The sequence below is a fragment of the Lepidochelys kempii genome, chromosome 2 (genome assembly GCF_965140285.1).
Source record: "Lepidochelys kempii isolate rLepKem1 chromosome 2, rLepKem1.hap1, whole genome shotgun sequence".
In the NCBI taxonomy this organism is placed as follows: domain Eukaryota; kingdom Metazoa; phylum Chordata; order Testudines; family Cheloniidae; genus Lepidochelys; species Lepidochelys kempii.
In genome coordinates, this window is record NC_136381.1 from 155,857,911 (window position 1) to 155,872,436 (window position 14,526).

The window sequence follows — 14,526 nt, forward strand, 5'->3', positions numbered from 1 at the left end:
TAATTCCAATAATTTGTAATCTTAAGAGTTAAAGACTTATTTTTTAAAACGAAAGCTTAGATTCTAGAGCACAAGATGACAGATTTTAGAAAAAATATTGGGTTTGCTTACTTGCCAGGAGCCAGCCCCATTTGATCTCAAAAAGGTCTCTGGAGCTGACCCTAATAAGTTCACTAGTTCTCAATCGATTTGCAAAAAAAATCACAAGACTAAACAAAAGCCCCCAAATAGCAGGTATTTACTGGACAGTATAGCCAGTTAAGACTCTGGCAATTAACATGTGTGATCAAAGAACACGATCCTACATGCAGCACAGCAAGATTTTTGAACTTTGCCACATACATTCCATTTGTTACCATCCCTGTGACAACGGCAGTGCTACGTCTCAAAAGCCAGTGGTCGAGACCAGGCCTTCTCCTATGAACCACCTAATCATCTGTGCAGTTTTGTACATGATATAAAATATCTTTGTTTAACCAACATGAAATAGGTTTATATAAATGATATGCATTTAACCAATTTGTATATCTACAGATGCTGTTAGCAGTTATAAATTTATTTAGCACATAGCACATTTTAAATGCCATCCACAGTATTTGTCTTCACTTCTTGCAACAGTGAATTACATACTGTAAATTGCCTGTACTCTGAATAAAACACTTCCTGTCCATTTTATCATAACCATCATTGTCTATCCTTATCATTTTTAGGTGAAGTACCCAATTTTTTTAAAAACAAACTAACTCAGAACATTACAACTTGTGGAATGATTTATATATAACTAAAAAAAATCAATTAAAAATTTAGGAAGAGAGTTTTAAATACAGAAGTTGAAGTCTTTTTTTTTTTTCTTTTAACCTAAGAAACAGTTCACCACCATTCAGTATTCCCATATGCTATCTACATTTATCTGGAGAGCAGGTTTATCAGATCAGGAGGGATATTAGCTGGCTGTATGTAGCTAGGAGTAAAACTCTGGCCAAGCTTAACTGTAGAATGCACAGATGGATACACAGAATGGTGACAACATAATGTCCCCTCCAGTTTATGACAGATCATAAAATTGCAATTAGATAAAATTTGTTATATGTGACAACTTGATATGAATATATGCTCAAAATTGTATATCAATTCAATTTAAATAAATATTTCCCCCATACTTGGTATAGAGACTTTGTCTCCACTATTTTCAACGAATCAGAAACAGTATAATAAATTTTATAATATACATTAAAAACACACACAGGAGAGTAACAGAAACACCCACATATCATAATGAAGGAATGATGTCTTATGAAATTTTGTAGCTGAAAGTATCACATATTTTTCAAAACACCAGGGACATCACAAGTACGAAAATAAATTCTTTTGGTCAAATCAGATCTAAATCACACAGAAAGAAGCACAGTATTCCATGTTAAAAAGGAAGCTATTAGATAATTTCATCAGAGATGGCTGGTCTATGTATGGATCTTCCACTAACTTCAGGGGAGTTCCATAGGTAGGGAGGCTGCAAACCATACCCTGTGACAAGTCATCCCTGAGCCTGAACTGGTGAGACATCTGAGGTAATTACTTGAAAATCTTATGACAGGCCAATGCCAATCAATCAGGGCCCAGCCAATCCACAAGCAAGGGACTAACCAAGTGACCCCGAAGCAGGTTATATAGGCTCCTAATGAAAGCAGCCACAACAGCCTGCTCACTGTTGCTACCTTGTTTGGAGGATTTGCAGATGCCTCAAAGTTCTGACAGATTCCCCCAGCCTGCGCCTTTTGCTGCTCCTGTCCCTGCCCCACCCTCAGCTGGCTCCCCTGCTATCCTGACATACCCCAGGAGTGAAATCTCAGTCCCACTGAAGTTAGTGGGAATTTTGTCACTGGTTTTAAGGGGGCCAGGATTTCATCCTTGGAATTTAGATTATCTGACCATTATTATTATTGGTCCTTATTGGCCATAAATGATCAATACAACAGTGGAGATCAAATTCTTCCCAAAGAAGGGATGTTATCCAAATTGCAAGGAGCAACACAATTAATGTATATACAATAAAGCAGATGACAGCTGTCATCATCTATAATATGGAGATAAGACAGAGTTTACAAGCCCCAGTAATGTATGCTCCATGTTAATTCAGGTGACCTTTCTGCAGAAGTAACAGCACACACGTCATGCAGCAATATAAGAGCTAATGTTTTCATCCCAGACTTCTTCAGAGAAGTCTTCCAACTTTGGTAGCAAACATATTCAACAGAGAATAAAGTGAAATAGTTTCCAGACACGGACTGGAAGTTTCAGGAGACAATATCTCCACTCTACATGTCTGATGCTGTTCTGAGAATGGTTCTCTTAAATTCCTGTTGAGATGTGAGGAACCCCACTACAAACATTCCACTAGGGTTAAACATGCAACAAAAATGATAAAAGGTCTAGAAAACATGACCTATGATGGAAGATTGAAAAAACTGGGTTTGTTTAGTCTGTAAAAGAGAAGATTGAGAGGGGACAGGATAACAGTTTTCAAGTACATAAAAAGTTGTTACAAGGAGGAGGAAGAGGAATTGTTCTTCTTAACCTCTGAGGATAGGACAAGAAGGAATGGACTTAAATTGCAACAAGGGAGGTTTAGATTGGACATTAGGAAAACCTTCCTAACTGTCAGGGTGGTTGAACACTGGAATAAATTGCCTAGGGAGGTTATGGAATCTCCATCATTGGAGATTTTTAAGAGCAGGTTAGACAAATACCTGTCAGGAATGGTCTAGATAACACTTAGTCCTGCCATGAGTGCAGGGGACTGGACTAGATGACCTCTCGAGGTCCCTTCCAGTCCTATGATTCTATGTTAAAAAAGCTTTAGTGAAAACCTTTTGGCTGAGATTTTCAGAGCCACTTTCAGCTGTACAATTCCCATTACAGTTAATGAAACTAAGGCATACACGTTGCCTGAATCTGAAAATCTCAGCTTTTGCATTTCTGTTGCTGACAACACTTCTGGTCTATTAGAGACTGAGGGGTGCTCTGTAGCATTGCTATTATATTTGTTTTTGATGGTGTTTGGTTACTTGAGTTTGTATGTGAATTGAGGTATGTATGTGGATTGGGTCGAAGTGTGGTATAGTTTTGAAATGCATTTTCCTTTCAGGATTTATTTGTTGCAGAGAAATGAAAGGGAAATACGTGAATGTTTTGTGGAAATGCCGTGAGATAGGAAACACATCTTCATATATGTTTGTATAGTATCTAGCAAAATGGGGCCCTGGTCCTAATCAGGGCCTCTAGGCATTGCTGTAATAAATAATAAATCTCTGTACAACCAGATATTACAATTGAGAAGATTCTTCTGTGGGTTGTTTATAATAAAAGAGTTTTTAAATATCTCTTCTGTGAGTGTTGAAGTAGCAGAATCAACTAACTTAATTAAGCACCATCCACCAAATAGGATGTGAAGTATCAGAATACTAGTTTCTTTTAGCTGGGTAAGTGGCAATATTTTAATGCTGGGACAAATGGAAAACATATACATCTTTATGTAAGTGGCAACATTAGCACGAGTGGATTAGGAATCAATTTGTCCCTCTTGAATATTGTGGAACTTCAGACTACAAAATTCTATAAACTATATTTTAGTTGCTTGATAGAACAAGCAGTTAAATTATTTTGATTAAATTCACCTGTTTGTTGAAAACTTATATTCTTAGTATATAATCTCATCACAATTCTGGCACTATGTCAATTATATAAGGTAGACGGTCACTCATATGCATCATGTTTTATGTATAATTACTTGAATTATATAAATTATTTAGTCTACGTGCTTTCTAATCCGATGTCAGTTTTAAAGTACTTTTCTAGTTAAAAAACAAACAAACAAAAACAGTGTGTAGAAAATCTTTGCACAGTATATGAAACCTACTACTTTTGCCTTTCTAGGCTGTAAAATCCTTACAAAATTGGTGAAGTACAACGTTCTTTTTCTAAAATAAAGTTAGCTAAGGTAAAGTTAGCTATCGATAATCAAACTGTGGTCTTCTAAATATCTCCCATTTATTTTCCTCATCTAATTACTAGTATCTTCCCCAAACTGATGTCTGACTAACTAGAGCATAAGTTCCTTACATACCCCTGTGAAAATGTTTTGGACACCTTTCTATCTTCACTGTATGAATATTGGTTAAATGTTTACTGATGCTCAATTAACAACTTTGTACTCTGCAATATTTTGTCTAGTTCCTGGATTTTACTTAAAGCGTGTAACTTTAAATTAGAATTATCAAGGGAGAGGGGGAAGGACCACATTTAAAGCAATCTGGAAAAAAATCTGACTTTTCACTTGGTACAGTTTTGTGAATTTCACTGTGATGGGTGATCACAGATAATGAGAAAGTTGTGAAATTCTGCTTGTTTTCATTTTAGAGCAGGTTGCAAAGCTTCATAAAATAGATACAAAGTTAATTTCAGACCTATGTTTATTTTCAAACACCTAAACCATATTCTCTTTTAATACTAGTAAGAGACTCCCTATTAAAAAAATCACTCATGTATTCATATTCAGACACCTATAGCATAGGAGTTGAATTGTGGATTCAAAGCCTGTAGAAGTGGAATGTGGAACAAGCTACTGGAGGAAGTCAGAGAGAACCCTAGAAGAATCACCTATTTGTTAAAGCTTTCCCAGAATAAACAAAATCTAGAGGAAAAAACAAACAAGTAAAGCTTCTTAGTATCTGGGAAAGATAAAAGGCAAAATCCCTATGAAGACATCCATTAGGAACAATTACCATACACAGATGTAATACAGCTACTACAGTAATGGGTGATAAAGAAACATCCTATATAGATTAGATAGGATGTGGACGTCAGATATACTGCAGATGTTTGGAGGGAACATGGGCATTGTTTATCTGATCAGTTTCTGTTCTCTTTTAATTTACCTTGTTACTGGGCTATTAGAATACTTCATTTAGCCTTGCACTTCTGCTATGAATTGGTATTTACCATGGCTTTAACAACCTAAGAATAAAAATTAGGGGATGGCAAAAGTCATTTTATGCCTGCCCTTGACAGGAAGATAATTTAAAAAGTTTAATTTGCTGTACTGTAACTGGTGAACTCTTTCTATCTGTGTGAAAATCTATTTAAGTTCTATATTTAATAGCTTCTTTCTCCTTCTACCATCCTGTATTTCCTTCACTTCTTGCTCCGCTGCTCCCTCACTTTTTGCCCAAATACACTTTGCTCACTCTCAACTTCCCCTTTGTTTCTATCCTTCATTCCTATAGTCTTGTTCACTATAGTCTTGTTCGGTAACTCCTTTAGAGAGACAAAGTAGGTGAGGTAGTATCTTTTATTGGGCCAACTTCTGTTTTTGAGAGAGGTCTGAAGAAAAGCTCTATCTAGCTCAAAAGCTTGTCTCTCTCACCAGCAGAAGTTGGTCCAATAAAAGATATTACCTCACCCACCTTGTCTCTGTAATATCCTGGAACCGACACAGCTACACCACCACCACAGGAAACTCCTTTGTCATTTTAAAAAGAGAAGTACTGAAAAACCAGCTAACAGGGTTAATACAGAGCAGGATTGGCACAGGCAACTCTTTAGAAACTGATTGGGTGGGAAGTCTCTCTTCACTTCCCAACCCCTGAGAAACAGAGATAAGGGGGCAACTCATCACAGGAAGAATGATTCTCAGAGGGAGGGAGGATAGTATCCTGCATGACAGAGGCCCAGAGTTATCCATCACCACAGAAATGATAAAGCTTCAAGAAGTATTTGTTTATTTTTTAAAAAAAACCCTCCAAACATAAATGTATTATATAATGTACCTATCTATACACCATCTGGTAGAACACTAGATTTTCCTTTAAGCGAACACAGACTTTATTTCTAAAAAGATGTAAAAAAATATAGAGCAATTCATCTGTAAACTACTATTATCTTCAACAATTTCATTTTTAATAGCTTCATTTCTGCACTCTCCATGTGTCAGACTTACTTGGCAGCAGCATCTTTTCTCAGCTGTTCATGCTTCATTAGAAGATTTTTTCTGTCTTGGAAAGCCTTTCTAACCTTGTATCCTTTGTAGACAGCTTGGATTTTGAAGGCAGCAATGTCCTGTATGGCAGCTATAGACAGAGCACCATGTTCTAACATAAACTGAATCACCTCATGGTGTTCTCCAAGCAAAGCATAATCAAGTGGCGTGTATCTAAAGAAAGAAAACATACAAGTGTTATGATAGATTAGACTGCTAGTCCCAATGTATATTTTTGGGCTAAAAAGTGAGATGGAAGCTCCACTAAAGAGGAAACCTCCTCTAAGGAAAGTGTTTAACACCTTTTTCAGAGAACCACTTTTCCAAATTCTGAGGATCTGACCGATTCCATACCTTAACATGTTTCTTTAAAAAGAGAATTTGAGCAAGCAATTAAGACTTAGTTGTTCCTTGAGGCTCACTTACAAATATATCCTCTGGGAGATGCACTTTGTTCCTAAATTAAATTTATAAGTGAAAAATGCCCATGATGTGAGATTAGGTGGCATGCTGGGTTATTTGCACAAGTATTTCCTTTCTGGGGACTTGATTCTAAATTCTGGTTTAGATCATAAGTAAAACTCATCTTGGTAGTCCCATTCTACCCTCTAGCTAGTGAATCTTTATCCACATAAGAATACCACATAAATACTGTAATTACATAATTAACAAGGTTTACATCTTTGACAAAGAGAGGCCAAAACAGAAATAGCAGTGATTTTGCAGGACAGGTTTAAGTGCCTTGGCAGAGATGTGTTACAGAAAGATTGAAGATATTATGACCAACTATAGCACATGGTATTACTTCCACACTTTCAGTGGCATTAAGGGTAAAATTTTTAAAAAAAGACTTAGGAGACTAAGTCCCATTTTCAAAAGCCACTTATGTGCCCAAGTGCCTCTGTTTTTTAATGGGACCTAGGCAAAGTCAGTTAGGGTATGTCTATACTACAATAAAACACCCACAGTTGACCCAGGTCAGCTGACTCAGGATCGCAGGGCCCGGTCTGTGAGGCTATACAATTGCAGTGTAGATGTTTGGGCCCAGGCTCTTGACCCTTCCCCATCACAGCCTGGCAGACTGAGCCCTGAGAGCCTGAGTCAGCTGACCCTGACCAGCTGCAGGTGTTTTATTGCAGCGTAGACACATCCTTAGGCACTTTTGAAAATTTTAGCCCAAATTCACACAAGCAGTAAAGGGCAGCAAAATGTACACAACCGCCCCCCCTCTTTGTATTGAAGTGCCCATGCTAGGAAAATACATTTATTAACTGAATATTAGAGGTAACAGAAAAAAAATATGATGCTTATACAATGTATCAAGTTAAACAGCTAGTATCAATGCATGAGGTAATAAAAATTAAGGCTCTTTTTGATGGTAACCAGCAAGGATGCAATGCAGATAAAGACAGGAAGAACAGACAGACAGCACAATTGGACTTGCCATATGGTGATGGTTTGATGGGAAGATTAGAGTGTCTGAACTGAAATGTCAATAGGAATAAAAGGCAATGACAGAGCATGGAGATTTGTAGGTCAAGGTGTGTTGCTGATAAAACATTAAAGGAGACAAAGATTTGAAATAATTCTTGGACAGATACTACTAAAAGGAGCTCACTTGAGAAAAATCAATTTTAAAAGTTTACCTGCTGCTTTGAATATTTTTATGGAACAAATACAAAAAGATATTAAAGCATATTTTTAGGTTCCTAAAGCATGGGTGTCAACAGAGGTTACTTACCTGTAACTGGAGATTGTTTGAGATGTCTGGTCCCTATATGTATTCCACTAGCCCCACTCCTTCCCCTTTGCTTCAGATCCTTCGGACTGGCAGTAAGAGAGGAACTGGAGAGGTGTCAATCCATAGTGCCCCTTATGTCCTCAGTTCGGAGTATGAGGAGAGCAACTACACAGGCATGGACCAAGGGACACCACAGCCAGAAATCTCCGATCTCAGGAGCACAGTGTGCACTTGTTCCCTTGTGTGGAATACACATGGGGACCAGCACTTCAAGAAGGAGCCACGATTACATTTATAAAAAAATCATTGGGCTTATATTGACTCTCTTGTCTCCCATTTACCTTTCTCAAAAGCCTTCTTTGCTCCTGAAATGTCCCATCTCTTGGCAGAAAATAATGTTCTGTGACAGTTTGATGTTATTTTAAAAAGGCATTCTTAAGAGTTTTTTAGGATCATCATATTTCAAAAACAATTTGGTCTAGAAACACCAATTTGTTTTATTAATTTGTCCTCAGTGAGAGTATTTAGGACTGAGTTTTAGAAGACTGGTAGTTAGATTTAGACTTATATTAAAGTTCCAAATATATGTATATTCTGGAGCTATGAATGTTAACTCCTTAAGCCAAGTGGTATGGTTTCACAGTTTGTGCAAAGGTAGGAAACTGCTAAACCTCCCTTGAAGAGTGCTATTAGATAAGAGCAAATGGATGCTTCCCCACCATAGGGGCACCATGCGTTAACATGTGGAAGTGTGCATATTTGAATGTCAATCCATCAGAATCAAACTACAGCTCTGCACCTAAGGTTCACTCATATCCAATTATGACAGAGTTTAGATGATATGACACACTATTTGACAAATGCAAATATAGCATCACTATCTGTGCAACATTAAGGTTGAATATTTAAATACACAAAATTCTGGAAATTCAAAAGTTAAGGTTCCTATAACAAGAATGGCACTCATACCTAGAAGACTACTGCTTATGCTCCTAAATGTATGACTTACTATGTACAGTATTGAGTATTTGGAATGTTGTCGCAGCCTTAACTCTTCAGCTTCCTGATATTAGTGCATTTATGTTCTTAACTGTAATTCTATTAATATGGTATTTTAAAATTTACTTCCCTTGTCTTTTAAAACAGTAAAAGAAACACACAAAGAAAAGAGAATAGAGATGTGCCAGTGCATTTAGATTAGATAATGCAATTATAAGCAAGAGCATATCTGAATGTGGGATCTAAGGATCACACATACAAACACAGTGATGCCAAGAGGTGAACAGAGGGCTTCCCTAGATGCTAGTGAAGTGGTTATAGGAATACCAGTGTAAAAATCTTTAACTTGAAATTCTTCAAGCACCATTAGCAGCATTCTTTAAGACAGGTAGAACGCTGGTCACCCTCCAGTTCTCGAGAATATCTGTTTTTAATAGTATAAATTAAAATTAATTCAAATACAGTTGTTTATTTTCATTTTCTATTGAAAGCCACCATAGACAGCATTAGAGAAACACAACTGGGAGCTGCTTAATGCTTTCTACTGTGGTTTTCAATAGAAAAATGATAATACATTGCTCTGCAGGACAGGAAGAGACGTCTGGATGGTCAGAGCAGGCAACAAAAAACAAATGATAGGGGTAAGCAAGGCAATTAAAAAATAATAAGGGAGACAGGATGGAAGCCAAAACCCTGCAGCACTAATGTACATTGGATTTTAAATCATTCTAGTGATTTTTAAAATGTTGATGTACTCATATCTATTTGGCATGTCGATCCATAATTTTGTTTATGATTGTGATGAAGTTGTCTTCTTGAAAAGAGACACCAAAATATGTAGTAGCACTGATTACCTGCAGTCATGTGACCAATTTAAACTATCACAACCGAAGATTTTTAAATCAAAAACTATTATTTATATGTCAGTCAGAGACAAAGAAAACAGATGCAAATTTATAGTCACCCTATAATTATAGAGGGATTTATTTTTAGTTGGACCATCAGAATATAGATAACCACCAGGTAATCTGCAATAACTTTATTTTTAAAATACAATTTTACTTTTCTCCTTTCACCAGATCATGACCTCACTGAACTGAACAGCAAAACTCCAGTTCGCTTCAACAGGAGCAGGATTGGGCCCTGTATAGACATCTGTTGGTAGATTTGTGAAAACGAACAGCTCCATCATCTTTTAGTGACACAGTATAAGAAAAAAGAAAGCAGAATTTAATTAAAGAAAGTGTATTTTGGGGTTTTTGAAATAAGGTTGTACTAAACAGAAGAACATAGGGTTAAGGTGGAATAGAAAGACTCATTTCCTAACTCTGATAAGGTGAATAGAGCAAATAAAATTTAAGTAAATTTACTTTAATTCACTGTATTTCTGTTCATTTCACTGTTATTGTGTGAAGCACCAATCCTGAAAGACTTACACACATGTCTAAATTTACACACTAAGAGTAGCCTCATTGGCTTCAATGAGATTACTCACACAGGGTAAAATACACAGAAGTTTTCTGCAGGATCAGGCTGAAAAGTACAATAGAAATTTAAGATAAAGATTTGAACAGTCTTATTTGAAAAATAGTGTCTTCAACTGCATAATTTAACTATTCTCCAGTCCCGAGATTACTCCAGCGTTTTTTAGATGTGTTCAAGCTCATGTTTCTCAGACAATATTTGAACATATGACAGACAAACCAGAGTAGGTGTGCTAAATTAGAAAATAATTTGTTTAATAAACTGTACCTCTCTTCATTGTTCTCCATGTGATTAGGGAAAGCATCAAAACCCAGCAGCAACTTTATAGCATCAAGGTAGCCATTGTTACACAGCCAATGTAAAGCAGTCCTTCCCTATAAACCAAAAATATATGAAGTAAGAGGTTTATTAGCTGCTAACGTTGTATTGCGGAAAGAAAAATAGCATATGGTGTCATTCAGGGCTCAAATGGACCTTATGACCAAACAAGTGGTTCCAAAATACACCTTGTCCATTAAAAAAGAAATAAAGAGCTTAAAAGCAAAAATCACTAAAAAGATTTTTAAAAATAGATATGGGCCAAATTTGCAGCTGTGCAGAATTTATACTCTGTGAAGTTAAGAATAGCAGAAGGAAATCTGTCTCTAAGCCTCCTTTCAGTTCCCGAAATCATGGGCCAGCGAGGGGCCAAAATAGCCCTCTGTAATTTAGACTGGCCAAAGGACCAATATAAATGATGCCAGTGGATGTAGTCTTGTAGAGCCATGGATCAGATGGAGCACTGGGCACTCTGCCGTACTTCAGCAGACTCCCCAACATTCCACCTGCATCAAGGGCATTGGTGGCAGGTGGCACAGAGCTTTCCATGACAGTTCTAAGTCTCACAAGGGTTATCCCATGTCAGGAGAATCCTCAGCTGACCTTTTAAGGCAACTTTCTGGCTGCTTTGAACTACTTGATGTAGCAGAAATCAATTGAAGCTAGGGCCAAGGATCTGGCCTTCAGGTAATACTTTGACCACATTCTTGGCTGTCAGTACAGCTGAACGTTGTGGCTCCAAATCTGGGACCACTGTAAGTAGAATTTCCAGATATGAACGCTCTGTAGCAAGTTTCATTAAACTGACTGTGGGATAGAAAAGTATGCCGCATGCAGTGAGGTAAAAGATTAACATATTGGGGCAAGTTAGCTGCTGGTGTAAACTGGTGCAGTTCCATTGACTCCAGTAGAGTTGTGCCAATTTACAGCAACAGAGAATTTGTCCTAGAATACAAAATCTATTTTGGTACCGAATTTCACTTAGTGCCTAAGGGAAGGAGCAAAGGAACATACAAGCAAACTACAATGTTCTTATTTGCCCTTAAGGGCTAGACAGACAAATAATTGCTGCAATTCTTTCGGCAAGTTTGTTGCACCTCACTTTCTCTATCCTCACTAACACATGCTAGAGAAAGACATGGTGTGGATTACAAAATTACACTCCTTTGTTAAATATTTAAATAAGAAAAACAAACAAGTAAAGAATAAGGAGTTTTTAAAAGGATAATTTTAAGATGTTAGCTTTAAATGGAAAAGCCAAAGGACAACATGGAAATGTGCATCTTCAGTTTATGGTGTATATTAAAATAATAATCTTCGATCAAGCCCTAAAAAAGTGAAATATGAAGGGAAAGTAGTCTTAGGCCTGCTTTTTCTTCCCCTACAATAGCAGTGAACACAGATTCATTGTACCACTGGTGTGAAAAGCAAGGATTAACGCCACTGTGCTGCAGAAAAGAGAAGGATATGCAGGAAGGAGACGATACTTTCAGTTTATGCTTGGTCTGACATTAACTTAAATGACACAGTGAAGAACAACATACCTCTTTATCTTGAATATTTGGATCTGCGTTATTTTCCAGTAACACGACCATGCAGTTAATATAGCCTCCATATGCAGCACACTGCAAGGGAGTTCTACCTGCATAATCCTGCACATTTGGGTTGATTTTATTTTCTATCAAAATTTGACATACATCAGCATTTCCACCCAGAGCTGCCCAGTGAAGGGGAGAATGACCATCTTGATCAACCAAATCTACTCTTGCTCCCCCTGTAATAGCAAAACAACATTTGAACATCAGCAATAAAAGCACCAAAATATTTTTGCATGTCAGAGGAAGGGGAGATTAAGCCCATGTCATCTTAGAACGCCTCTGAAAACCAAAAGACCAGGGGGTTCATTTTCAAAAGCACCTAAGTGACTTAAAATCCCAAGTACAATTTTCAAAAGTGACTTGGGCACTTAGGAGTTTCAATGGGAGTTAGGCATCCAACTTGTTCAGGTGCTTTTGAAAATCCCATTAGGTGCCCATCTACAACTTTAGGTGTCCAAATACCTTTGAAAATCTTGCTGTTAGGTGCTTGAATCCTTTTGACTTGAAATGAGATATAGGCTTATAAATGCCTAAGTCATGTTTGAAAATCGAACTTAGATGCTTTTCAAAATTTTACCGCTAGCCTCACCACATTATGGGCTTTTGCAGTTATTTCCTTTTTCTTTACTCAAGCATGTAAAATTCTTCTACCCAAATCAAATTCATTTATTTAGTTTGCTTTCCCCAAGGTGCTCTTACAACAGTTAAAAAATACAGTACTAAACTACAAAAAAGCCACAAAATATACCAATCATTGGCTCTAATCAAACCAAAAAAAATCTGTCCCTATAATAATATAATTATAATGATTCATATGATTCAGTCAGCCCCTGATCACGTTATGTCCACCAACTCATCACTTCCACAAAAGCCAAAGAGAAAATATGAGTGTAGACCAAACGTGATGCTTCTACAAATGCTGGTAGCTAAGATGATATGCCTATATCTGTGTAATATAACTATTTTCTTTTGTGGTTTCTATTATTTCTAAAATTGTCTAAACAATAAAACTTTGTTTATAATAAAAAGTTACAGGAAAAACACATTAAAGTGATGATATCAAAAAAGTTGATTTTTGAACTGTATTTGAAACAGGTAAACCATTTAAATGTTCAAAGATTGCTACTGAACCCATTCTCACCAATGGTAAACAAAATTTAAATTGATCTCATTTATAGGAAAGAGAAAAAAATACTATGTGAGATTTTAGGAGATTAAAGGGTACTGGAAGAGACTCGTGGGGAGAGACAAAGGCTGCTTTTGGGTATATGTTTAGTTTTTCTTAGTTTTAGTTAGTCTTCTCTCAATGCAAATAATTTGCTTTTACTACTTACTGTTCTATGAAATGTACTATACATAAATCTTTCCCTATTGGACTAATTTTGGGCTCTTCTTTTTGTCCAGCAATGCCATTTATTTTACAACCTACCTACAACAGCATTTTAACTCTGTGAATGGATTTGTAAATTTGTGACAGCTGACCTTTAATGAGTGTCTGTATCACTTCTTTGTGTCCCATCTCGCAGGCTCGGAAAAGTGGAGTATGCTTCATTACATCAGTTGCATCTATCTGTGCATTATGTTCTAAGAGCAATTTCACAGTGCTGACATGGCCGGAAAGGGCAGCAGCATGTAATGCTGAAAGAATAGTTAGAAATTAGACAATGACAATTAGAACTGTCAAAAATGATGATTCATTTCAATAATTTTGGTAGAGAGAACTGCCATTCAATCACAGAACTGTGAACAGCTCAAAATAAAACAAGTGACAGGCAATCACTACTTCTCTCTTGCTACGCAAACAACACAACATAATGCATGATATAAAAAGGTGGCAGCTTTGTTACATCTTCTTTACTCATGGAAACACAAATTCAAACCTCACCAGAAGTTTGACTGGCTTATACTGAATTGTAGGACAGTAGCCTCTGTACACACTATATGAAGCTACTGCCTCCTCTTTTACTAATCCTATTACTGAGTCACTCCACTACAGACAACACTGCCTACGGCTACTGCAACAAACCCCTTATTTATTTCTCTGAGATTTTCCTGACATCAAATAAAATGGTCTCATTTCACACTAACATGAGATAAATGTTTTTCTGCAAAAGATCTTGGAGATGTGCTGCCACTGGATTTCTGTTCTGAGGAAAAGGTGTGGAAAGTGCAGAAACCAGCTGCAACTGGCTCCTGTAGCAGTAAATACTGCATGAGAGGTGTAGTGAAAATTCTTGTGGTACAGAAAGGAGGAGGCAGCTGAAAGCAGCTGCTTCCCTCCCATTCCAGAATTTTCTTTTTTCTGACCGTTGCATGTAGTTTTGCAAATTTTAGGGGGAAAGTTAAGGCTG

The 14,526-nt window shown here is 36.9% G+C and overlaps 1 protein-coding gene across 6 annotated transcripts in view; it reads right to left on the reverse strand.

Moving 5' to 3' along the window:
* The window catches only part of INVS (inversin), a 210,361-nt gene that overhangs the window by 48,529 nt on the left and 147,306 nt on the right, over positions 1-14,526 (reverse strand). For all 6 annotated transcript variants that reach the window (XM_073332513.2, XM_073332511.2, XM_073332510.2 and 3 more), the window contains 4 exons: positions 13,658-13,813; positions 12,122-12,351; positions 10,527-10,633; positions 5,996-6,208 (listed from right to left, as the gene is read on the reverse strand). In XM_073332513.2, coding sequence (XP_073188614.1) covers positions 5,996-6,208; positions 10,527-10,633; positions 12,122-12,351; positions 13,658-13,813 — 706 coding nt within the window. The remainder of the gene's footprint in view (positions 1-5,995; positions 6,209-10,526; positions 10,634-12,121; positions 12,352-13,657; positions 13,814-14,526) is intronic.